At 46.0% G+C, this 27,026-nt stretch overlaps 1 protein-coding gene across 1 annotated transcript in view; it reads left to right on the top strand.

Annotated features, from left to right (window-relative positions):
• The window catches only part of LOC124290487 (RNA cytidine acetyltransferase-like), a 204,524-nt gene that overhangs the window by 167,631 nt on the left and 9,867 nt on the right, over positions 1-27,026 (top strand). The window contains exons 23-24 of the mRNA XM_046727199.1: positions 11,578-11,676; positions 11,964-12,118. Of these exons, the coding sequence (XP_046583155.1) occupies positions 11,578-11,676; positions 11,964-12,118 (254 nt within the window). The remainder of the gene's footprint in view (positions 1-11,577; positions 11,677-11,963; positions 12,119-27,026) is intronic.

Here is a 27,026-nt window from a genome sequence, read left to right on the forward strand (position 1 = left end):
AAGGTCACCACGACACTTTGACCACTTTTCCAACTCTTGTTAACACGATATCTCATGAAATGATGTCCCCAATGTCTTCAAAATTGGTGACAGCCAACGTTAGGTGATTACGCAGACACTAGTTGATATTGGTGACCTTGACCTTATTTTCAAGGTCACCACGACACTTAGACAACGTTTCAAACTCTTGTTAACGCAATATCTCGAGGAACTATTGCACCCAATGTCTTCAAATTTGGTGACAGCCTACACTGGGGGATTACGCAGACAACAGTCGATATTGGTGACCTTGACCTGATATTCAAGGTCACTACGCCACTTTGACCACTTTTTAAACTCTTGTTAACACGATATCTCATAAACTGTCGTACCCAATGTCTTCAAATTTGGTGACAGCCTACATTTGGGGATATGCAGACACCAGTCGATTAGGGTGACCTTGACCTATTTTCAAGGTCACCACGACACTTTTGACCACTTTTCCAACTCTTGTTAACGCGATATCTCATGAAATGTTGTCCCCAATGTCTTCAAATTTGGTGACAGCCAACATTAGGGGATTACTTATTAGAAACTGTATATACCTATGTACCTAAGTACAATTTCAGATTATTTTTTTTAGCAATGGCAAAGTGGGGTTGTTTATTATGGATTCAAGTATATCAAATGTGTGTTTTTGATGTCATAGCATACATAATAGACATCATATTTTTACATGATTAAATATCGAGGTAAAAAACGCTGAATTATGATCAAATTGGATCAGTCACTATACCATCCAAACAGTTGAAAATCTGAAAATACCTACACTGCTGGGATACTATATTACAATCAAACAAGAACTACCGGGGATATTTTCAAATAACGGCATCTGATGGGCATCCACCCTTACTAATGTCCCACTGATTAGGTTGAAGAAATTCTGCCAAGGTGGACAGTAGCCAAGGCAGTGAGGCAACTGATTCAATATTCGTTGAGTTGGAGTGAAGTGAAACATTTTCTAAAACAGCGAAAAACAAGGGTGCCGAAACACACCGGCACCTTGTTTGATTCAAACACCCAAACACAACAGCCTAAAGTATTGTCTGAAATAGAAAACAAATGTTTTTTTCACATTTATATCTACAAGTTAGGTAGTATGTGAAAGTGTGAAATATCTGTTAAAGGTCACATGCAACGTAAAACACAACTTTGCAGATTCTGATACCTTTCGGTATCGACTTACCGAAACAAATCATCAAAAATGCAAATTCAACTTATAAAGTTAAAAAATAATGCGATGAAAAAAAACGCGCGAAATCGGGGTTCAAACGATTCACTAATTTTCCCCCGACTTTTCGGGGGAAAACTGGTTTCAACAGCTGGGCTGCGCTCATAGCACGTGCGCAGTGAAATAGGTTCACGCAACTTGGAAGCAGGCTGTCCGGTGAATACTCGGTGAAGGCTTTGGTGTGAGCTGTTTTCCTGATGTTTTGTTGATATCTCACAGGCGCGAGCTTTTTTATATGTTATGACAGTAAATAAACTGTTTATATAATTTCATTTGTCTATTTCACCACATGTTCTTCTTACCGAGTCACTTTCTCAGTTCGATTCTTAAAAGCAATGTCATTATTTAGCGTTGACAGAATTTCTAACTGTGATATAGATATGTCGTTGTCACAGACAAAACTCAATGTCTTGTTTTATTGACACCTGTGTGTCTGCCTGCCTGTCTGCTAATGACAATATTCAGTACACAACTGCGATCACTGACCACATGCAATTTGAACTTAACACCAATCAGGCTATACACCATAAACGCACTGATTTATTGCCCGAGTTCGGTCTCTGTCACATTATGTAATTACACAGACAGGCAGGTGTGATACTTGATGATTGCAAAATGTTATACACAATGTTATACACAAAAAATGAGCATGTATTTACAAAACCCAACATCTCTATATATATACACACACAATGAGCCGTGGGGGCATCTGCAAATGAACCAGCCGTTACACTTGAGTGCACACCCACCCGCTCTGACTGGGTTCGGTATCCGTTTCTTGGGAAATATACCCAAGTACACAATATTGCACTTTTGATTTGCGATTGTACGCTTATAATTTTGTTTATATGTTTTTTCATAACCAGCAATGTATATTATATGTCATGAATAAGTGATAATTGTGTTTTAATTATGTTTGATTTTTTGGTTGCATGTGACCTTTAAACTAAGTTCGGCCTAACTACAGTCTCAGTGGTAGGGGAGATAGGAGTAGATATTAGTGCAGTAATGAGCAATGCTGTTTTTTTCAAAGTCCGAAGTGACCATTTTGAAAGTAGATTTAGCTTCATAATAAACGATAGCAGACGTAAAAAATAACAACTTTAATACTGAAACTATTAAGGATGTAGATACCATTGAGTCTCACTATCACTATAAAAAGAATCAGGTAGAAGGGGTTATCTCAAAAGCAAAACCAAGACGAGTATTGCTGACGGTTGTTGGGGTCGGGCTTGGGGATAGAGTAAAAGCTAAAATTAGAAAATCAGTAGAGACATATTCAATACACATGAAAAAGCATAAAAGATATTTGAGTAGACCCCTTGTGTCTGTGGACAGCACGTGCATTTCATGCCAAGTGAGTTGATGGTCCGTCGTCATACCTGGCTGAGCGACCTAATTGCCATCTATAGTCTGATGTAAGTTTTGCCCGATTTTACGAGTAAACATGCTTTTCTGGATATTCTATTATGCATCACACTGAACACCCAGTTAGGCCGATGTGGGTTATTTCGACATATGCTATGTGCAATTGTGTAAATTTTAAAGATACAGAGTAACAGCCTAAAAACAGTTTGGAGATTGCCACTGATCTTACATATTTATACACCCGTTAATGCCCATAACTCTGACATTATACTTTCTCTATTTCACTTTTGTACTTAGTATCTGCTTCATTTAGTATCAGGCAGGACATGGATCTGGGTTGGTTGGTATCAGGAGGGAAGGTAAGGCAGGACATGGATCTGGGTTGGTTGGTATCAGGATGGAGGGTAAGGCAGGACATGGATCTGGGTTTGTTGGTATCAGGAGGGAGGGTAAGGCAGGACATAAATCTGGGTTGGTTGGTATCAGGAGGGAGGGTAAGGCAGGACATGGATCTGTGTTGTTTGGTATCAGGAGGGAAAGTAAGGCAGCACATGGCTTGGTTGGTATCAGGAGGGAGGGTAAGGCAGGACATGGATCTGGGTTTGTTGGTATCAGGAGGGAAGGTAAGGCAGCATATGGATCTGGGTTGGTTGGTATCAGGAGGGAGGGTAAGTCAGGACATGGATCTGGGTTGGTTGCTATCAGGAGGGAGGGTAAGTCAGGACATGGATCTGGGTTGGTTGGTATCAGGAGGGAGGGTAAGGCAGGACATGGATCTGAGTTGGTTGGTATCAGGAGGGAAGGTAAGGCAGGACATGGATCTGTGTTGGTTGGTATCAGGAGGGAAGGTAAGGCAGGACATGGATCTGGGTTTGTTGGCATCAGGAGGGAGGGTAAGGCAGGACATGGATCTGGGTTTGTTGGTATCAGGAGGGAGGGTAAGGCAGCACATACATCTGGGTTTAGTTGGTATCAGGAGGGAGGGTAAGTCAGGACATGGATCTGTGTTGGTTGGTATCAGGAGGGAAGGTAAGGCAGCACATGGCTTGGTTGGTATCAGGAGGGAGGGTAAGGCAGGACATGGATCTGGGTTGGTTGGTATCAGGAGGGAGGGTAAGTCAGGACATGGATCTGGGTTGGTTGGTATCAGGAGGGAGGGTAAGGCAGGACATGGATCTGTGTTTGTTGGTATCAGGATGGAGGGTAAGGCAGGACATGGATCTGGGTTTGTTGGTATCAGGAGGGAGGGTAAGGCAGCACATGGCTTGGGTGGTATCAGGAGGGAGGGTAAGGCAGGACATGGATCTGGGTTTGTTGGCATCAGGAGGGAGGGTAAGGCAGGACATGGATCTGTGTTGGTTGGTATCAGGAGGGAGGGTAAGGCAGGACATGGATCTGTGTTTGTTGGTATCAGGATGGAGGGTAATGCAGGACATGGATCTGGGTTTGTTGGCATCAGGAGGGAGGGTAAGGCAGCACATGGCTTGGGTGGTATCAGGAGGGAGGGTAAGGCAGGACATGGATCTGGGTTGGTTTGTATCAGGATTGAGGGTAAGTCAGGACATGAATCTGGGTTGGTTGGTATCAGGAGGGAGGGTAAGGTAGCACATGGCTTGGTTGGTATCAGGAGGGAAAGTAAGTCAGGACATGGATCTGGGTTTGTTGGTATCAGGAGTGAGGGTAAGGCAGGACATGGATCTGGGTTTGTTGGCATCAGGAGGGAGGGTAAGGTAGCACATGGCTTGGGTGGTATCAGGAGGGAGGGTAAGGCAGGACATGGATCTGGGTTGGTTTGTATCAAGATTGAGGGTAAGGTAGGACATGAATCTGGGTTGGTTGGTATCAGGAGGGAGGGTAAGGTAGCACATGGCTTGGTTGGTATCAGGAGGGAAAGTAGAAGCAGGACATGGGGTTTGGTTGGTATCAGGAGGGAGGGTAATCAGGACATGGATCTGGGTTGGACATCAGGAGTGAGGGTAAAGGCAGCATCTGGGTTTGTTGGTATCAGGAGGGAGGGTAAGGTAGCACATGGCTTGGTTGGTATCAGGAGGGAGGGTAAGTCAGGACATGGATCTGGGTTGGTTGGTATCAGGAGTGAGGGTAAGGCAGCATCTGGGTTGGTTGGTATCAGGAGGGAGGGTAAGTCAGGACATGGATCTCGGTTGGTTGGTATCAGGAGTGAGGAGTAAGGCAGCATCTGGGTTGGTTGGTATCAGGAGGGAGGGTAAGTCAGGACATGGATCTCGGTTGGTTGGTATCAGGAGTGAGGGTAAGGCAGCATCTGGGTTTGTTGGTATCAGGAGGGAGGGTAAGGTAGCACATAGATTGGTTGGTATCAGGAGGGAGGGTAAGTCAGGACATGGATCTGGGTTGGTTGGTGTCAGGAGTGAGGGTAAGGCAGCATCTGGGTTGGTTGGTATCAGGATGGAGGGTAAGGCAGGACATGGATCTGGGTTGATTGGTATCAGGAGTGAGGGTAAGGCAGCATCTGGGTTGGTTGGTATCAGGAGTGAGGGTAAGGTAGCACATGGCTTGTTTGGTATCAGGAGGGAGGGTAAGTCAGGACATGGATCTGGGTTGGTATCAGGAGGGAGGGTAAGGCAGGACATGGATCTGGGTTTGTTGGCATCAGGAGGGAGGGTAAGGCAGCACATGGCTTGGGTGGTATCAGGAGGGAGGGTAAGTCAGGACATGGATCTGTGTTGGTTGGTATCAGGAGGGAGGGTAAGGCAGGACATGGATCTGTGTTTGTTGGTATCAGGATGGAGGGTAAGGCAGGACATGGATCTGGGTTTGTTGGTATCAGGAGTGAGGGTAAGGCAGCACATGGCTTGGTTGGTATCAGGAGGGAGGGTAAGGCAGGACATGGATCTGGGTTGGTTTGTATCAGGATTGAGGGTAAGTCAGGACATGAATCTGGGTTGGTTGGTATCAGGAGGGAGGGTAAGGTAGCACATGGCTTGGTTGGTATCAGGAGGGAAAGTAAGTCAGGACATGGATCTGGGTTGGTTGGTATCAGGAGGGATGGTAAGGCAGGACATGGATCTGGGTTTGTTGGCATCAGGAGGGAGGGTAAGGCAGGACATGGATCTGGGTTGGTTTGTATCAAGATTGAGGGTAAGGTAGGACATGGATCTGGGTTGGTTGGTATCAGGAGGGGAGGTAAAGGTAGTACATGGCTTGGTTGGTATCAGGAGGGAGGGTAAAGCAGGACATGGATCTGGGGTTGGTTGGTATCAGGAGTGAGGGTAAGTCAGGACATGGATCTGGGTTGGTTGGTATCAGGAGGGAGGGTAAGGTAGCACATGGATTGGTTGGTATCAGGAGGAGAGGGGTAAGTCAGGACATGGATCTGGGTTGGTTGGTATCAGGAGGAGGGTAAGGTAGCACATGGCTTGGTTGGTATCAGGAGGGAGGGTAAGTCAGGACATGGATCTGGGAGGTTGGTATCAGGAGGGAGGGGTAAGTCAGGACATGGATCTGGGTTGGTTGCTATCAGGAGGGAAGGTAAGGCAGGACATGGATCTGGGTTGGTTGGTATCAGGAGGGAGGGTAAGGCAGGACATGGATCTGGGTTGGTTGCTATCAGGAGGGAGGGTAGAAGTCAGGACATGGATCTGGGTTGGTTGGTATCAGGAGGGAGGGTAAAGGCAGGACATGGATCTACAGGTTGGTTGGTATCAGGAGAGGAAGGTAAAGGCAGGACATGGATCTGTGTTGGTTGGTATCAGGAGAGGAGGTAAGGCAGGACATGGATCTGGGGTTGTTGGCATCAGGAGGGAGGGTAAGGCAGGACATGGATCTGGGGTTTGGTTGGTATCAGGAGGGAGAGTAAAGGCAGCACAGGCACATCTGGGTAGGTTTAGTTGGTATCAGGAGGGGAGTAAGTAAGTCAGGACATGGATCTGTGTTGGTTGGTATCAGGAGGGAGGGTGGTTGGTCAGGAAGGCAGCACATGGCTTGGTTGGTATCAGGAGGGAGGAGTAAAAGGCAGGACATGGATCTGGGTTGGTTGGTATCAGGAGGGGAGGTAAGTCAGGACATGGATCTGACGGATCTGGGTTGGTTGGTATCAGGAGGAGGGTAAGGCAGGACATGGATCTGTGTTTGTTGGTATCAGGATGGAGGTAAAAGGCAGGACATGGATCTGGGTTTGTTGGTATCAGGAGGGAGGAGTAAGGCAGCACATGGCTTGGGTGGTATCAGGAGGGAGGGTAAGGCAGGACATGGATCTGGGTTTGTTGGCATCAGGAGGGAGGGTAAGGCAGGACATGGATCTGTGTTGGTTGGTATCAGGAGGGAGGGTAAGGCAGGACATGGATCTGTGTTTGTTGGTATCAGGATGGAGGGTAATGCAGGACATGGATCTGGGTTTGTTGGCATCAGGAGGGAGGGTAAGGCAGCACATGGCTTGGGTGGTATCAGGAGGGAGGGTAAGGCAGGACATGGATCTGGGTTGGTTTGTATCAGGATTGAGGGTAAGTCAGGACATGAATCTGGGTTGGTTGGTATCAGGAGGGAGGGTAAGGTAGCACATGGCTTGGTTGGTATCAGGAGGGAAAGTAAGTCAGGACATGGATCTGGGTTGGTTGGTATCAGGAGGGATGGTAAGGCAGGACATGGATCTGGGTTTGTTGGCATCAGGAGGGAGGGTAAGGCAGCACATGGCTTGGGTGGTATCAGGAGGGAGGGTAAAGGCAGGACATGGCTTGGTGTGGTATCAGGAGGGAGGGTACAAGGCAGGACATGGATCTGGGTTGGTTTTGGTATCAGGATTGAGGGGTAAGAATTCCAGGACATGGATCTGGGGTTGGTTGGTATCAGGAGGGAGGGTAAGGTAGCACATGGCTTGGGTGGTATCAGGAGGGAGGGTAAAGGCAGGACATGGATCTGGGTTTGTTGGCATCAGGAGGGAGGGTAAGGCAGGACATGGATCTGGGTTTGGTTGGTATCAGGAGGGAGGGTAAAAGGCAGCACATGGCTTGGGTGGTATCAGGAGGGGAGGGTAAGGCAGGACATGGATCTGGGTTTGTTGGCATCAGGAGGGAGGGGTAAGGCAGGACATGGATCTGTGTTGGTTGGTATCAGGAGGGAGGAGGGTAAAAGGCAGGACATGGATCTGTGTTTGTTGGTATCAGGATGGAGGTAATGCAGGACATGGATCTGGGTTTGTTGGCATCAGGAGGGAGGAGGGAGGCAGCACATGGCTTGGGTGGTATCAGGAGGGAGGAGTAAGGCAGGACATGGATCTGGGTTGGTTTGTATCAGGATTGAGGGTAAATCAGGACATGAATCTGGGTTGGTTGGGTATCAGGAGGGAGGGTAAGGGGTAGGCACATGGCTTGGTTGGTATCAGGAGGAGGAAAATCTGGGTTGGTTGGTATCCAAGTCAGGCAGACATGGATCTCAGGGGTTGGGTTGGTATCAGGAGGGAGGGTAAGGCAGGACATGGATCTGGGTTTGTTGGCATCAGGAGGGAGGGTAAAAGGCAGCACATGGCTTGGGTGGTATCAGGAGGGAGGGTAAGGCAAGGCAGGACATGGCTTGGTTGGTATCAGGAGGGAGGAGTAAGTCAGGACATGTATCTGGGTTGGTTGGTATCAGGAGGGAGAGTAAAGGCAGGACATGGATCTGTGTTTGTTGGTATCAGGATGGAGGGTAAAAGGCAGGACATGGATCTGGGTTTGTTGGCATTGGCATCAGGAGGGAGGGTAAAAGGCAGGACATGGAGCTGGGTTGGTGTTGGTATCAGGAGGGAGGGTAGTGGCAGCACATGGCTTGGTTGGTGGTATCAGGAGGGAGGTAAAAGGCAGGACATGGATCTGGGTTGGTTTGTATCAGGATTGAGGGTAAGTCAGGACATGAATCTGGGTTGGTTGGTATCAGGAGGGAGGGGTAAGGCAGGCAGCACATGGCTTGGTTGGTATCAGGAGGAGAAAGAATCAGGACATGGATCTGGGTTTGTTGGTATCAGGAGTGATCTGGGTTTGTTGGTATCAGGAGTGGGGGTAAGGCAGGACATGGATCTGGGTTTGTTGGCATCAGGAGGAGGGGTAAGGTAGCACATGGCTTGGGTGGTATCAGGAGGGAGGGGAGTCAGGACAAGGCAGGACATGGATCTGGGTTGGTTTGTATCAAGATTGAGGGTGAGGGTAAGGTAGGACATGAATCTGGGTTGGTTGGTATCAGGAGGGAGGGTAGAATCAGGACATGGATCTGTGTTGGTTGGTATCAGGAGGGAAGGTAAAAGGCAGCACATGGCTTGGTTGGTATCAGGAGGGAGGGTAAAAGGCAGGACATGGATCTGGGTTGGTTTGGTATCAGGAGGGAGGTAGAAGTCAGGACATGGATCTGGGTTGGTTGGTATCAGGAGGGAGGAGTAAAAGGCAGGACATGGATCTGTGTTTGTTGGTATCAGGATGGAGGGTAAGGCAGGACATGGATCTGGGTTTGTTGGTATCAGGAGGGAGGGTAAGGCAGCACATGGCTTGGGTGGTATCAGAGAGGAGGAGGGTAAAAGGCAGGACATGGATCTGGGTTTGTTGGCATCAGGAGGGAGGGTAAAAGGCAGGACATGGATCTGTGTTGGTTGGTATCAGGAGGGAGGGTAAGGCAGGACATGGATCTGTGTTTGTTGGTATCAGGATGGAGGTGTAATGCAGGACATGGATCTGGGTTTTTGTTGGCATCAGGAGGGAGGGTAAGGCAGCACATGGCAGGTGGTATCAGGAGGGAGGTAAGGCAGGACATGGATCTGGGTTGGTTTGTATCAGGATTGAGGGTAAGTCAGGACATGAATCTGGGTTGGTTGGTATCAGGAGGGAGGGTAAGGTAGCACATGGCTTGGTTGGTATCAGGAGGGAAAGTAAGTCAGGACATGGATCTGGGTTGGTTGGTATCAGGAGGGATGGTAAGGCAGGACATGGATCTGGGTTTGTTGGCATCAGGAGGGAGGGTAAGGCAGCACATGGCTTGGGTGGTATCAGGAGGGAGGGTAAGGCAGGACATGGCTTGGGTGGTATCAGGAGGGAGGGTAAGGCAGGACATGGATCTGGGTTGGTTTGTATCAAGATTGAGGGTAAGGTAGGACATGGATCTGGGTTGGTTGGTATCAGGAGGGAGGGTAAGGTAGCACATGGCTTGGTTGGTATCAGGAGGGAGGGTAAGTCAGGACATGGATCTGGGTTGGTTGGTATCAGGAGGGAGGGTAAGGCAGGACATGGATCTGTGTTTGTTGGTATCAGGATGGAGGGTAAGGCAGGACATGGATCTGGGTTTGTTGGCATCAGGAGGGAGGGTAAGGTAGCACATGGCTTGGTTGGTATCAGGAGGGAGGGTAAGTCAGGACATGGATCTGGGTTGGTTGGTATCAGGAGTGAGGGTAAGGCAGCATCTGGGTTGGTTGGTATCAGGAGGGAGGGTAAGTCAGGACATGGATCACCGGTTGGTTGGTATCAGGAGTGAGGTAAAAAGGCAGCATCTGGGTTTGTTGGTATCAGGAGGGAGGGTAAGGTAGCACATAGGTGGTTGGTATCAGGAGGGAGGGTAAGAATCAGGACATGGATCTGGGTTGGTTGGTGTCAGGAGTGAGGGTAAAGGCAGCATCTGGGTTGGTTGGTATCAGGAGTGGAGGGTAAGGCAGGACATGGATCTGGGTTGATTGGTATCAGGAGTGAGGGTAAGGCAGCATCTGGGTTGGTTGGTATCAGGAGTGAGGGTAAGGTAGCACATGGCTTGTTTGGTATCAGGAGGGAGGGTAAGTCAGGACATGGATCTGGGTTGGTATCAGGAGGGAGGGTAAGGCAGGACATGGATCTGGGTTTGTTGGCATCAGGAGGGAGGGTAAGGCAGCACATGGCTTGGGTGGTATCAGGAGGGAGGGTAAGTCAGGACATGGATCTGTGTTGGTTGGTATCAGGAGGGAGGGTAAGGCAGGACATGGATCTGTGTTTGTTGGTATCAGGATGGAGGGTAAGGCAGGACATGGATCTGGGTTTGTTGGTATCAGGAGTGAGGGTAAGGCAGCACATGGCTTGGGTGGTATCAGGAGGGAGGGTAAGGCAGGACATGGATCTGGGTTGGTTTGTATCAGGATTGAGGGTAAGTCAGGACATGAATCTGGGTTGGTTGGTATCAGGAGGGAGGGTAAGGTAGCACATGGCTTGGTTGGTATCAGGAGGGAAAGTAAGTCAGGACATGGATCTGGGTTGGTTGGTATCAGGAGGGATGGTAAGGCAGGACATGGATCTGGGTTTGTTGGCATCAGGAGGGAGGGTAAGGCAGCACATGGATCTGGGTTTGTTGGCATCAGGAGGAAGGGTAAGGCAGGACATGGATCTGGGTTGGTTTGTATCAAGATTGAGGGTAAGGTAGGACATGTATCTGGGTTGGTTGGTATCAGGAGGGAGGGTAAGGTAGCACATGGCTTGGTTTGTATCAGGAGGGAGGGTAAGTCAGGACATGGATCTGGGTTGGTTGGTATCAGGAGTGAGGGTAAGGCAGCATCTGGGTTGGTTGGTATCAGGAGGGAGGGTAAGGTAGCACATAGATTGGTTGGTATCAGGAGGGAGGGTAAGTCAGGACATGGATCTGGGTTGGTTGGTGTCAGGAGTGAGGGTAAGGTAGCACATGGCTTGGTTGGTATCAGGAGGGAGGGTAAGTCAGGACATGGATCTGGGTTGGTATCAGGAGGGAGGGTAAGGCAGGACATGGATCTGGGTTGGTTGCTATCAGGAGGGAAGGTAAGGCAGGACATGGATCTGGGTTGGTTGGTATCAGGAGGGAGGGTAAGGCAGGACATGGATCTGGGTTGGTTGCTATCAGGAGGGAGGGTAAGAAGGAAGGTAAATAGAATGGAGCAGCCTGAAAGTAACTGAATTAAAAAAAACGTTCTAAAATATCTTAGAATTTTATTTTGTTACGTGTGATATCGTTTTCAGTTTTTTACTGAGATTGTGGAAGCTGATATAGAAAGTCTCATGGCAGAAGAGAAGGATGTCCAGATGAATCCAGTAGGCCAAACATTGGAAGAAGATCTGGTGGGTACACTGGTCTGAAGAATTTAAAAATATGAATTGATGAATGTCTTTATCCAGCAAAACATCTTTGCCTTAAGAAGTTCTTGAATTTCCCAGGATCCAGTCTGTTTGAAAGCTTTTTGTTGGTATGTTAATTGTTTTATTAAAGGCACTGGACAAGGATCTGATTGTAGATGCGAGATCCATGGGTCTAATGAAAGAGTTAATTGAACTGAAAGATGTAGTGGTAGGAATATGCAAGAGAATAAAATATCTGCATAATTTCACTGTATTAAATCTGTTCTTAGAAAGAGGCATCAGACAAGGTGAAAGAGAAGCAGAAACAAGAAAAGGCTATCTTGACTGACCATGACCTTACCCAGTATGCTATCAAAGGGTCGGAAGAGGACTGGAAGTTGGCTCTGAACAGTCACACAAAGGCTGGTATCATCAGTGTCAAAGGGTTAGTTTTCAATGGCTGTATGGAACCACTTATACTGAACAATGAATTAAAGTAATACAACCTGCAGAATAAAAGGATAAAAAAAGCATTGCTTATCATAATCAAAATCTTGACAAACTGCCAAACTTGTTTTGCAAAAGTTGAACTACAAAAACAGAGATTTCCAAACTGAAATATTTATAAGTATGCGAGAGAACTCACAGTGAAACCAATGCACAACATGAAATGTTATGCAGTTAAGGACAAATTTAAACAAATTTACAAAAATCCTTGGCTGCTTTTCAGCATTGTAAATTTTATCTGCTCATGAGTGAATGGTCTGTAACAACTATTGGTGCCTGGCGATGTCAAAGGTTATGCTTGGGAAATACTCCTAGTATTTACATGTGCATTATAGTAAATGTCCAACGACCCTTTCACTACATATTTTGAAGACTAAAGACAGACTCACTTGATAAATATATATGAAATTTCAAATTTTACTTATTCATGAATGTACATTTTCTGAAAAATTATTTCTTATATATATTAAAGTAATATTCACTACAAAATTCAATCTCATTACTTCAGTGACTTATGATGTTTGGGGTTGGTGATAGCACAAAATGGTATATGATTACTACAATCTTGTAAGCTTTTTGTTATAATACAGAAGTTAGGACAACAAATGTTCCCTATAAAACAGATAAATTTAAAGTTAAAGTGTTGACATTGATAGCAAAAATGCTAAAGAAATATCACCCCCTCTATATAGAACAAAATGTTCAGCATGTTGATGTTAGCATCAGATATACTAAATGTACAACCCTAACCCTGCACAGCAAGGGGTCACTGTCCGTCTTTAAAAGATGAGTGAAATATGAAACATTTTTCCTTATCCTGACTCATGCTGTATCGCTTGTCTCCTTCTTCTTGCGAATGATAGTGGAACACTTGAATCCCCTTTTGAAGCTCCCTTCAAAATAGAGGACGTAAAATCACTCACCCCACGAGTAGCCTCCCTTTGCCCTTTTGAGCCCTTATTGGTCACCTGACCAGCCATGCTTGTCACTCTCCTTCTTCGCCCTAGAGGACGGTTGTGAGAGTGCCTGGATCCCCAATATGGCACTATATCCTTTTATTTTTCCTTATCCTGACTCATGCTCTTTTGCACTATATCTTCCTAAATGCCGTATATAGCTCAATATTAGTGGTAAAGGCCTAAAATTATGTAATTTTCTGAATAAAATTGATATTTTATACCTATCCTGACTCATGCTCTTTTGCTTGTCTTCTTCTTCTTGCGAACATAGTGGAACACTTGTATCTCCCTAATTGAAGCTCCCTTCAATGTAAAATTACTAATTAGTACTCACCAAGAGTTGCCTCCCTCTTCCAAAATGCGCAGGAAAGGAGGCGCCACCTCTTCCCTCATGCTTCACTCTCTCCTTCTTCGCCCAGTGAGCAGGATGTGAGAGCGCCTGTGTCTCCCTACACACTATATCCTTTGATTATTCTTAGTTAGTTACCTCTTATAGTCATCAATAGAGGTTTAGCTAGTATCCTTCAACAATTATGTATTGATATTTATTCGTATTTATGCTGTTTATTCACGGGACGCAGTGATTGTTCAGCAGTTTACGTTGATGAAAATCTGTACTGTTTGCAGGTTACGTTTTTCTGCTGCTGCCCTAGCTGTACTGCACCATGTGCATTTTCTTCACGTTGCAGTTACTGTAATAATTTGTCTAATTCTGCTTTTAACAAATATTATCTTTGCGTCTTGAGACACGCAGCAGATAGGTCACGTAAACAGAGTCTAGCCATGGCCGATACATAGGAACCCCTCGCCAGTCAACTGCTGTCGGACGACCCCCTCCCGTCTGGTGTTCCGCTAGAGTTACCCGAGGAGGAGAGGCGTGGGACGCAGTCCGCCGTCTCCAAGAAGCGTCCTGCATCCCCAGACATCCCGTCGTCGCAGCCAAAGACTAAGAGGGCTTCTACTTCAACTCAACGCAGACTCCGTACCCCCAGGGCAGCGTCTACCTCCAAGGGGAAATCGACGAAGTCTACTAGGACTTTCTCAGCCGAGATTGTTGTTCCCGCCGCCAGAACTGGGCCTGTATGATGATCAGCCGATCATCATACTTGATATGCGATCACAAGAAAGCGACCGGTGTCGGCAACAGTGACGTCAGCGCAGATCTACACGCAGCCTGATGTACCAACGCTGATGTCTGACGATCTTCCTGAGGGTCCCGTCGCTACCAACGCAGATAGGGCACCAACTACATCTTCGCAGACCGTCCCAGACGACTTGGTTCTTCAGATTATGAAGATGATGGAAGACCGCTATGGACTGGAGAGACAACCAGCCCAAAGCCTGAGCCTTCGCGAAGGCTCCAACGTAGACGTCACCCCAGAGGGACCCCCTGTCAACGTAGCGGCTGCTACCAAGTCATCGCTGGGGAACCCACCTGCGTGAAGGACGTCACAGCCCACATCTGCGAAGGACCCAGATGTTCAGCGTTCGCGAAGGACTTCGCGAAGGACATCTAGAACGTCACCTACCTCGGACTCCGATGATCAACACTCACGAAGAGGTTCGCGAAGGAAGATCCTCTCATCCCCGGACTCTGACTCGGACCCCCAGCCTTAGCGAAGGTCAAGTCGTCACTCCCCAGGACCGGACTCAGATGAAGCTTCGCGAAGGGCACCAGTTACAGGCTCCAAGTCATCTTCGTCTAGAAGGTCATCGAGGGATTCCCCAAGAGCTTCGCGAAGCTATCAGCGTTCACCACATAGATCTCCGCGAAGGTCACCATATAGACGCAGCTCATCAGGCTGTTCTCCACGATGATCTCCTCGCCGTTCTCCACATCGATCACCTCGTCGTTCACCTCGCCGATCTCCTCACAGGTCACCACGTCGATCTCCTCGCAGGTCACCACACCGTTCGCCTCACAAGTCTTCACGAAAGTCCCCAGACAGGTCTCCGTTGACGTCACCCTGCACAGCTGTAGAAGTATACAGGTCTCCACCTCAGTCACCATCGGAAGAGCATCAACCTCTTATTAGCGATCCCGTTACAGAAGATGATGGAGGCATCATATTCTCCGAGGGAGAAATACGCTACTGGATGGTTAACAACCTGGACCTAGCTTCACCTTCCAAGAACGGTAACCCGGCCCACACTTATCTCATGAGGGAGGACGATGCAGACACCATCACCCTACCTCCGATCGACCCGATAGCAGCGGTCCCCCAGAATCTGGACACAGCCTTCCATAAAGCCACTGAAGCTCAGGCGCCGCACTTACCACAGTTCAACGCCAAAAAGTTCTCAACCCATAATATGGACCCATTTTTCAAGGCACAAGAAATCGACGATAACTTCAAAGTAATCAACGATGCCAAGAATAAGACCTACAAGATAGACGACCGCAAGCTGGTTCAGATCGAAACCATGACAAGGAGAATGTTCTTCGGCCTTAACAGATCAAGAACGATTAATGAAACTCTCATCACCAGATTTCGAGATTCTACATCAGAAGATGACAGAATGATATACTCGGCCCTCCTTATGCAGAAGAAGGACCAGCAGTTTTTAACGGATCATCTTACATCAGTCTCCGCAGCGCTAACTCTGGCTCGTCGTCAAGGTCTCCTCGCTTCCTGTAGTTGGGGTGAACAGTTTACATCTCCACTCTACACAGCCCCGTGGTCTACACCATCTTTCTTCGATGGAGGAATAGATAAAGTCTCTAAAGAAGTCACCAAGGATTCAAGGGAAGTCCTTATGATAAAGTCAATGGACACGCTAGCTAGCGTCATCAGGCAGACATCACAGAGATATTCATGAAGATCAAAGTTTACTGGCTTACAGAAAGCATGGGACAGGAAGATGGCCAGTTCAAGAGGAAAAGATTCTTTTCGTCGCCCATACGGCAACTACAGAGGAGGATCTGGAAGAGGCAGGGCACCCAGAGGTTCCCGCAACTATAAATGATGAAAGACGGGTTCGGAACGACTGGAGTCTTCCACCCCCAGCCGTTCCAGTACAACCATCACAAGTGGGTGGACGCCTTCAACTTCACTGGGAGAACTGGGGAATTCTACAAGACCCATATGTCTCCAACATCCTACAACACGGATATCGAATCCAACTACAGGCCACGCCTCCGCTTACAGTCAACCCTCACAAGTTCGACTTCCAGGCGCAACAACTACCAAAGTTACAAGAAGCTGTTTCATCTCTCCTAACCAAGCAGGCCATAGAAGTACTGGATCAAGTAAACATCGAACCAGGCTTCTACTCCCCAGTTTTCCTAGTGCCCAAGAAAAACTCCAAGGAAAAGTTCAGACTCATTTACAACATGAGCACGTTCAACAGAGATTATCTACGTAAACCGCTAACGTTTCGCATGATACATCTACTGCACCTAGTTCGACCCATGGACTACATGGCCAGTATAGATCTGCAGGATGTTTATCTACATATCCCGAATCCAGGAAATACCTGCGGTTTACACTAGATGGGCTGCATTATCAATGGAGAGTACTCACATTTGGAATATCATCGGCCCCCTGGTTATTCACTAGAGTAACGAAACCTATCGTCACTTACCTACATCGTCTAGGGCTACGCAGTGCGTTCTACCTTGACGACGGGATTCAAGTAGATCAAGATCCACAGCGTCTCAAACTACAGTTAAACTTCATCATCAAGCTACTAACACAGCTAGGATGGTTAGTAAATCTACTCAAGTCGGACCTAGAACCTACGCAAGATAATAATAATAATAATAATAATAATAGGCCATTTATATAGCGCCTTTCCACGTCACAGGGATATGCTCAAAGCTTCCTGAGCTCAAATTAAAACTATATACAGTTGGCAGGTACGGATGATTGGAAGTCACTTGTAGCCAAGAAATAGGTGAGTCTTTAGTCGTGTTTTGAATGTACTTAGGGAAGGAGATGATTTTAACTCGATAGGGAGAGAGTTCCACAGAGAAGCTGCTGCATATGAAAAGGTCCTTGAGCCAAATGATTTGAGATTGTAGCTCGGGACAGCAAGTAACAGTTGTTGTGATGAGCAGAGTTCTTTCTGGAGAGTAATGTGTCAGAAGGTCTTGAAGGTAGGAAGGTCCTGAGTTGTAGAAAGACTGGTAGGTGAGGCAGAGAATCTTGAAGTCAATCCTTTCACGAATACGGAGCCAGTGTAGAGAGTTTAGAATGGGAGAGATGTGACAGCAAGTACTGGTGAGAGTGATGATGCGTGCAGCTTTGTTCTGGATTTTCTGAAGACGATGGAGTTGAGAGGAAGAGATGCCAAACAGTAAACTGTTGCAGTAATCCAGGTGGGATAAAATCAGTGTCCGCACAAGGGTGGCAGTGGCTTCTTTTGTTAGGACTTTGCGGATGCTGCCGATGTTCTTCAGATGGTAGTGGCAGGTCTTTACTAGATGATTTATTTGCTTGTCCATGCTGAGGTTTGAGTCCAAAAGAACGCCAAGGTTTTTCACAAGAGGAGAAAAAGGAATCGAAGATTGCCCAATGGAGATATCTTTGATGATAAGGTTTCGTTGTCTTGAGATTGTGGAGATGACCATTGTTTCTGTTTTATAGTCGTTCAGTTTCAGCTTGTTAGCAGACATCCAGGATCTTGTGCTGGAGAGGCATGCTTCAAGGTTGGACTTGCACTCTAACTGACTTTGCTCTGAGGACTTAAAACTGTCAAACAATTGGCTGTCGTCCGCATAGAAATGATGAGGCACATGATAAGCAGACATCAGTTTTCCGAGCGGTTGAGTATACAGGGAGAAAAGAATTGGTCCAAGAACTGATCCCTGGGGAACTCCACAGGTTAGGGTGTGACTGGATGATGAAGATGTTCCGATTTGAATGGACTGGGTTCTGTCTGAAAGGTAGGATCTTAGCCAATCAAGAACTGTATTAGTCAAACCAAATTCTTTCACCAAACGCTCAAGAAGAATTTCATGGTTAATTGTGTCGAAAGCCGCAGATAAATCCAGGAGGACAAGCAAAGCAGATTCACCATGGTCGACTGCAGATCTGACAGAGTTCAAGACATAATTTAGAGCAGTTTCTGTGCTGTGAGCCTGCCTGTAGGCAGATTGGTAACAATCAGTCAAGTTATGCTGAGAAAGATGATCCGAGAGTTGTTGTTTGACTACTTTCTCCAGAACTTTAGACATGAACATCAAATTTGAGACAGGACGATAGTTTTTTAGGCTCTGAGGGTCAAGTGTTGTTTTCTTGATGAGTGGTTTGACTACAGCTCGATTAAAGCAAGATGGTACACAACCTAATGATAAACTGCAATTTCTAGGCATTCGATTTATCACGACACAGAACCGTATCGTCGTACCAGAGGACCGATGGCTCAAGATCCAACAGACCATCCCACAAGCCTTACTCTCTCCGCTACCACTACGACAATGGCAGAGTCTGTTGGGTCTCCTCACGTCAGCCCAAGACATGACAGTCAGAGGCAGACTACAGTTACGTCCGTTACAGGTCCTCATCAACGCTCATCTCGACGACCTACAACCATTCCGTCTACCGAAGCACATCAGGCCTCATCTACTATGGTGGACCAGGAGGTCGAATGTCTGCGAAGGCATCTATTTAACAGAGCCGGAATTCAAAACCCATCACTATGTAGACGCGTCGCTCCAAGGTTGGGGAGCTCATCTCGCCAACCGGACGGCATCAGGGTTATGGAACCAGCAAGAGAGCAAGCTGCACATAAACATGCTAGAAATGAAAGCAGTAATCAAGGCCCTACTACATTGGAGTATCATTCTACAGAATGCCCTACTGGCCAGCGAGAACGTGGTTTCCCATTCTAATTCAAGAAATCGGACAACCAACACTACAACTACCAAAACGCCCGAATCTACTAGTACATCCTCACACCAAACAAGCGCACGGAAACCCAGAAGCATTCCAACTTCACGTATGGACTGTTTTAAAGTGTGTCTAAACAAGAGAGGTTATTCAGCCAGAGCGGCGAAAGCAGTCACGCTTGCTTTACGCAATTCTACGCGCAACTTGTATGACGACAAGTGGCACAGTTTTGAAACATACGCTGCTAAAAAGGGATTTACAGCTAGAAATGCTACACATCCACAAGTGGCTGACTACCTGTGTTACCTACGACAAACTAAACGTCTAAAAGGCTCGACATTGTCAACATATCTCGCAGCTCTAAGTTCAGTGATAACTATGAGAACGGGTGTCAAGTTAACGAAAACGCCAGAGTTACTGGCCTTGCTACGTTCATTCCGATTGGAGGATCAGAAACAGAGATTTCGCGCTCCAGCATGGGATCTAAATATAGTGCTCCAACACCTCACAAGTGAGGCCTATGAACCACTGGAATCAACATCTTTTGAATTTCTGTCACAGAAAACATTGTTCCTGTTATCCCTAGCAACGGCAGCCAGGATGTCAGAAATTCACGCACTAGATTATGAGAGAATACGTTTCGACGACAATCAAAACATAGTGCATATGGGACTGCGATGGGACTTTATCGCCAAGAATCAATTGCCAGGTCAACCAGACAGATTATTCCATGTTCCTGCACTTTCCTCAATTCTCGGACCTCAAGATACGCTTGACCTATCTTTATGCCCACTGAGAGCACTCAAAATCTATCTACAACGATCCAAAACGAGGCGACGACAACTCAAGTCTCTCGTACCACCATATCGATATGGATCAGAACTGTCATACTTCTTGCCTACAAGGCTGCAGGACTCGACCCTCCAAGAGCATCTAATCCCCATGAAATCAGAGCACTGGCTTCCACACTCGCTCTACACGGAAATTGCTCGTTGAATACCATTATGGAGGGCTGCTTTTGGAAATCCGACATGGTGTTTGCTAACCACTATCTGAGAGATATCACCACCGAGGACGTCTCAGGTATTCACCATTTCGGTCCCATGGTCCTCCCACAGCAGCTGACAGTCCCTCGTAGACGATGAGACATAGTCTCACGAGATTATTATGTATATATCATACCAGTATCATCTAGCTTATAACTCTACGGAGTTTTGTGCTAATTATATAGATATCTTAAGTCTTCATTAGTCTTAAGCCCAGTACTGATGTTAAATGTACATTGGGTCGCTTCTCCACTTTGGAGTCGCTTTTATACCATTATTACTATTATCATAGTATCTAAATATTGTAGTACCCCCATCTATGGCAGCTGGTAGAACTTATGTTTTATAGCAGCAGGAATGATCTTAATTACAGTGCCATTATGAAGTTCCCTTAGGGAGTTATTACATATATATAAATCACTAATTATTTAAATCCAAAGTATTCTGTTTCCCACCTCCGTTTCCGTAGGATTCTACAAGCAAAAGAGCATGAGTCAGGATAAGGAAAAATATGTAATTTTCTGAATAAAATTGATATTTTATACTTATCCTGACTCATGAGGTAAACCCTCCCATCCTCCCCACATAACACTTTGGATTTCCCTGTAAATTCAAGTGTTGGGCTCGTTAAACAGGAGAGAGTGAAGCATGAGGGAAGAGGTGGCGCCTCCTTTCCCGCGCATTTTGGAAGAGGGAGGCAACTCTTGGTGAGTACTAATTAGTGATTTTACATTGAAGAGAGCTTCAATTAGGGAGATACAAGTGTTCCACTATGTTCGCAAGAAGAAGAAGACAAGCAAAAGAGCATGAGTCAGGATAAGTATAAAATATCAATTTTATTCAGAAAATTACATAATTTTAGGCCTTTACCACTACTATTAGCTATATACGGCATTTAGGAAGATATACCAGCAATATGGTTGGGATTTTTGTTGTTGTCTGATTTATCTATTTATTCACGTTGTTGATGTGATATTTCATCTTGTTTACAATTGATGAAAAACTTGCATTCGTTGCAGGTACCGGTTGTCTGCTGCTGATCCTCATCAGTCCTAATTGCACTTCTACATGTACTTCCAGCTTTCGCTACCAACTTTGTCAGCAATTATCTGAAATTGAAGTTCCATTCTTAGATGTGCTAAGGACAGGTCTAGACGGCATATACAAGTCATGTCTAACCGAGTGAATGCGCTGATAACCGTTTATTGCTGGCTGCTGAGATTCACCAATCCGGTGAATTGCTGGTTGCTACTACGGAGCATGTTGCTGTGGCAGAGGGGAGCTCCGGCTCCAGGAAGAGGTCGTCAACGTCGGAAGTAGCCTCGTCGCAGTCTTTGAAGACCAGGGCATCGTCTTCAAAGAAAAGAAAACGTCTGCAAATGAGACTTCCGCGAGGTCTTCCCATGGGGCAGCGCAGAAGACGAGGTCCTTCTCTGCAGAGATCATCCCTCCAGACGAAGTAGACGTGTATGACGAGCCACTCATCCTCATTCCTGAAGTAGCAGTTAAGAAGAAGACGAGATCCTCTTCTACAGTGACGTCAGCAGTCATCTCAGCGCAGTCAGATGATCTATCAACGCAGACATCAGGTACCAGAGACGGCAGTTCATCACAAGTGCAGAGGTCCTTGGAAGAAGCCTAATCACTCTCAGATGCGTCGTCATCTGCAGCAGCAGCAGCCGTCGTCGCAGAACTTCAACCCGGGTATCTTCGTGCAGCAGTTTACTCAGCAGATGTTGGAGCTGATGGAACGACGGTTCGCACAGGAGAAGACTGCGGCGAAGGCCCCATCTACAACGAGCCTGCACGAAGGACAAGCAGTCAGCACGAAGATGGAGGCCTGTGTGAAGGAGGATGTCTTCGTGAAGGCTGCTATGACCTCATCTACGATGACGAGCCTGCATGAAGGGACAGCAGTCTGCACATCGCATCCCAACGAAGATGGAAGCCTGTGTGAAGGATGAAGTCTGCGTGAAGGCTGCTACGAAGACCTCATCTATGATGACGAGCCTGCACGAAGGACTAGTAGTCCAAGGAGCCTTCGCGCAGGAGCAGGACTAGACGTTTTTCTGAGTATCGCAGAAGTCGGTCACATGGATCATCTTCAACCTCAGACGCGGATCTTCGTCGTGAGCCTGCGTGCAGGCACTACTCATCACAGAGAAGAGAATCCACACCTTCACGAAGGCAGAGGGATACGTCTCAAGATTCAAGGAAAGATTCATATTCCAACCGTTCACCTGCGCGCAGGTCTTCAGGCAGGCAGGGACTCACGTCATCGTGGATCAGAAGCACTCACGTACAAGATATCTAATGATGATTTGATACGTTCACCTTTCACCTATCGACCTGATAGCTCAAGTACCGGAGAATCTCAGAGCAGCCTTGGTAAGGCTATGAAGTTCCAGAGTCAACATGTCCCGATGTTCAGCGCCAGGAAATTTCCACTACTTCATATGGAACCCTTCATAAAGGCCCCAGAGATTGATGAGAACTACAAGATCATCAACGACTCCATTGCAAAACTTACACAACTACTAGACATACCTGTTTCGGGCTAGGCAGATCCAACATCAGCGGGCTTGACTCTTGTGAGGAAGGGGCAGTTTGACAGTTATCACTGGCCTAGCGTGACATCGTTTTTCACAGTCATCGTAGCGAAGAATCAACTCTACAAGAACCTTTGTGTATTCAACACAATTGGTTATTTTACGGCACTTCATTGAGACCGATGACTACAGTCTCCAAGTAACAGCGTTAAGCAAGTATGGAACTTCAGCTGATCATCTGTAAAAGATGACGACTGCGTTATCTTCAGTGAAGAAGGAAACAATCACAACAGCCAGGGAGACGGTCTACCTACATCGGTATTACGTGGTGAAATCCTTTGCGCGTTTTCCACTCAGCCTGCTATACATGTGTTCACTTGTGTAACTCCGGGAGGTTACGGACAAGGCCAAGTGTTGATGAAGAAATCAACGACTGCACAAGACTTTACAAGGATCTTTTTCCTGCAACACCAGTGACATCTCATCGCGGGAATCTGAGATGAATCAAATGCTGCAATTTGTTTGGTCCATGAGAGACAACGCCCTGCGCAGAAGTCGGGCATAGCTCACGTGCCAGGAAGTCGTCTACAATTGTAAACAACTTTTCAACGTGGGAGGAAGGCTCCATTTACAGTCCAGTTAGCAGGGTACAACATGATACGACTGTCTTCACGGGTCATAAGGACCTTCCCTCTCAGCAGATTGAAGATTGTTTATCCGGCGATTTGCAGCAACATACGTTTGATGATTTCTGCTCGTGGCAGCCAGTCTACTATACATAGACTTCACAGCGATGGCAGTTCCAGTACATCTAGAGACAACGAATTATGCATCACCACTGCACTCTCTTGGGATTCTGGGGACAAGTCTTCTTGACATATTATCGAAAGATTGAAGAAATAAACTTTAAGTCATGATTCCAGAACCAGACATTGCTCGTATGATGTCTTTCAGTGGCATTTAGAAGTTGTACAGTGATGTCCAAGATATTTTATGGATTAAACTTCTTTTTAATTTCTCTCACAGCGTTTCGAATGGTCTCGAAACGTTGTGAGAGAAATTAAAAAGAAGTTTAATCCATAAAATATCTTGGACAGACATTGCTCGACTTCCATTACGGACATGGCAATGGTTCAACTGTCTACTTACCTACAACGTAGGATATGAGCAGATTTCTGGGAAGATGTTCATCTCACCACAGAATCGCATGGTCGTCTCAGAGGATCGTTGGGTCTAGATACAAGCCATGGTATCTCAAGCACTACTCTCTCCGTTACCACTACGAAGTTTGCACTACTACGCTCCTTCAAGTTGGAAGACCACCAAAAGAAGTTTAAGACGCCTGCTTGGGGTCTCAACGTAGTCTTGCAGCATCTCACCAGTGATGCTTACGAACCACTAGAAAGGACATCCTACGAGTTTTTAACGCACAAAACTCTGTTCCTGATTGCTTTGGCAACAGCAGCACGGTTGTCGGAGATACATGCTCTGGACTTTGAACGAATACGATTTGATGCACATTGTAACATCGTACATCTAGGACTGAGATGGGATTTCATAGGAAAGAACCAGCTGCCCGCTCAACCAGACAGACAGTTCCACATCCCAGCACTCTCTACAGTCCTTGGGCCACAGGATATCCAGGATCTATCCTTATGCCCAGTCAGAGCATTAAAAGTCTACCTACAAAGAACTAACACTAGGAGACGAAAATTCAAGTGCCTTTTCATCCCTCTATCCACGGAGACAACCACAGAAGTCTCACGTACAACAATATCCATTTGGATGAGGGCCGTCATCTTGAGGGCCAACAAAGCAGCAGGACGTGAGCCTCCACGAGCCTCCAACCCTCATGAACTCGGAGCTCTGGCATCGACACTCACTCTGCATGAAAACTGCTCCATCTCGACGATAATGGAGGGCTGCTTTTGGAAGTCGGAGACGGTGTTTGCCAACCACTACCTCAGAGACATTGCTACCGAAGACGTCTCCGGCATTCACCAGTTGGGGCCTTTTGTTGTAGCACAACAATTGACGGTTCCACAAAGGCACTGAGATGGATCTCACCCTTTTATCACACGAGGCTTGTAAAAGCCAACCCTCTGGAGAGCTAGAGCTTTAGAGTCCATGCGCACGTCTAGGACAAACCAGCATGAGTAATAGACCCTGTACTTGTAAAGGACTTACTCGCACATGAAGAAGGGTCGCATCTCAACTTGATGCGAGCATCAAGACAGGGAGTTGCATAAATCCACACATAATGTCAGGAGAAGAGTTCCAGAGATATCTGACAAGTTGTGGTCCCCCCAGACTCATCAGAGGAAGCTGGAAGAAAAAAAGGATCAGCACAAGTGCCATTATAAGTTCCCACTGGGGCTATGCAGGACGTATATCTACAACCAATGAATCCAGAAGTGGTCTGACCCACCACCGGATCTGTCGGATTCTACCAGCTAAAGAGCATGAGTCAGGATAAGGAAAAATATGTAATTTTCTGGCTAAAATTGATATTTTATACTTATCCTGACTCATGAGGTCAGCCCTCCCAACCTCCCCTCTGGACACTCTGGATTTCCGGGTAATCTGGGTGTCGGGCTCATATACAGAGAGAGTGACAAGCATGGCTGGTCAGGTGACCAATAAGAGCGCCAAAGGGCAAAGGGAGGCTACTCGTGGGGTGAGTGATTTTACGTCCGCTTTTTTGAAGGGAGCTTCAAAAGGGGATTCAAGTTTTCCACTATCATTCGCAAGAAGAAGGAGACAAGCAAAAGAGCATGAGTCAGGATAAGTATAAAATATCAATTTTAGCCAGAAAATTACATTTTTCCTCCACTAGCAGACTTGTTACTTTGGAAACACACATCTGACTACCTGACTAATACAGTGGTAAATTAAAATCTTGATTTCAAAAATGGAAATATGTTTTCGAAATGTATGTTTTGTAGACTGCATCAATGATTTTTGCAGTGTGTCTTCATAACATACTGGTACTTATTTATACTATGGCTTCATATCACCATGAACAAGTAAGTCAACTTTGTGATATCTCACAGAATGTATTTGAATGCTGCTTTGCTTTGCATCGAAAGACAGCTTTGACAAGGCAACATGGCCACACCCCATTGGTGTATAGGTTTGAACCCAAGCTTTTAACAATTGTTTTATAAAATTAACAAAGTTTACAAATTAAAACAAATTACTTTAGATTATATACAATCACAATACAAAATTCAATAACAGTATAAGAACAATTGCTTGGGTAAAATATCACAGCCTTGTGTTAGCAATAAAGTCAGTGACAGTTGTATTCACCTTACAGCAATAATGGTCAAGCATATAGGCCCAGATTGGATAGCCATGTTGAAAATATGATCATAACTCAATCACTAGTTGTTATTTATGTGAGACGAGGAAGGCATGCGCTTATCCAAGTATTTTGTAATGCTGGATATGTCTCAAGCTGTTTTAAAAGATTTCAGATTATACTTGACTCAAAAATATCTAAATATAGTGACAATTTAAAACTTATCCTATCTTGTTTTTTGCACTTCTCTCTCTTGCTTCGACGCTGAGTGGAACGAATGAGAACTTTTCCTGTAGGCCTCTCTTGTCCATACGCCCGTGTTCCCCAGGCTGCTGTCCTTATAGGACAGGTCCCTAGTCCCCGGCTCCCCGGCAAAGCGTGCAGCACGTTCCCCTGTCTACCCACGTGACTACCTCAGAGTGATCATTCTTCTTCTTGTCGCACCACTGTGTGGACGTATTGTGAGTGTTCTCAGCTTTCCTTACAAGTTAACATGAGAAATATATCATGGGTAGTTGACCCTAAGTAGCGTAATTTTGCGCACACTGTAACAATATTTACTCCACTCGTCATGTGTGGGTTGTATTGACCTGTGTTTCTGGAGCAAACGTTGTCGGGAATGTGCTCAAGGACGTTTTTAGAGCACATAGACATGCTCCCGTTGGCTGGCAGACAGAGCTTGTTACACTTCAACAGTTGATCTCCCGACAAACCCCTGCTTTCAAAGCCCAGTATTTTTTTTTTAAATTTAAAATATTTTTATTTCCCAAAGTACATTTGTTGTTGTTGTAGTACAAAAGCATCATACACAACACATCCTCGTCATCAAACATTGTGCAAACATCACCATCAATACAATCAATCAATACAAAACAATCATTGTATGTTCAGGGTGGATTTACTATAATGTATCTGTTATCCTTACCCAAGGCTAATATGTATACCAGTACTTGTATTCAGATGCAAATTTTATTATACTTATATAACATCTAGATTGGTATAATTAGCAAAAAGTGTATGGAACGAATACCAGAAGGCATAAAATCTTGCTGGGTTTGCATTTGAAAATGCTGTATATTTGGTAGCTTTATAGTAGTTGAGTCGTCACGATATGGTTGAAATATTGCCAATGTGACGTTAAATAATAACTCACT

The sequence above is a fragment of the Haliotis rubra genome, unplaced genomic scaffold (assembly GCF_003918875.1).
Source record: "Haliotis rubra isolate DU_JTF1 unplaced genomic scaffold, ASM391887v1 Scf467, whole genome shotgun sequence".
Classification (NCBI taxonomy): domain Eukaryota; kingdom Metazoa; phylum Mollusca; class Gastropoda; order Lepetellida; family Haliotidae; genus Haliotis; species Haliotis rubra.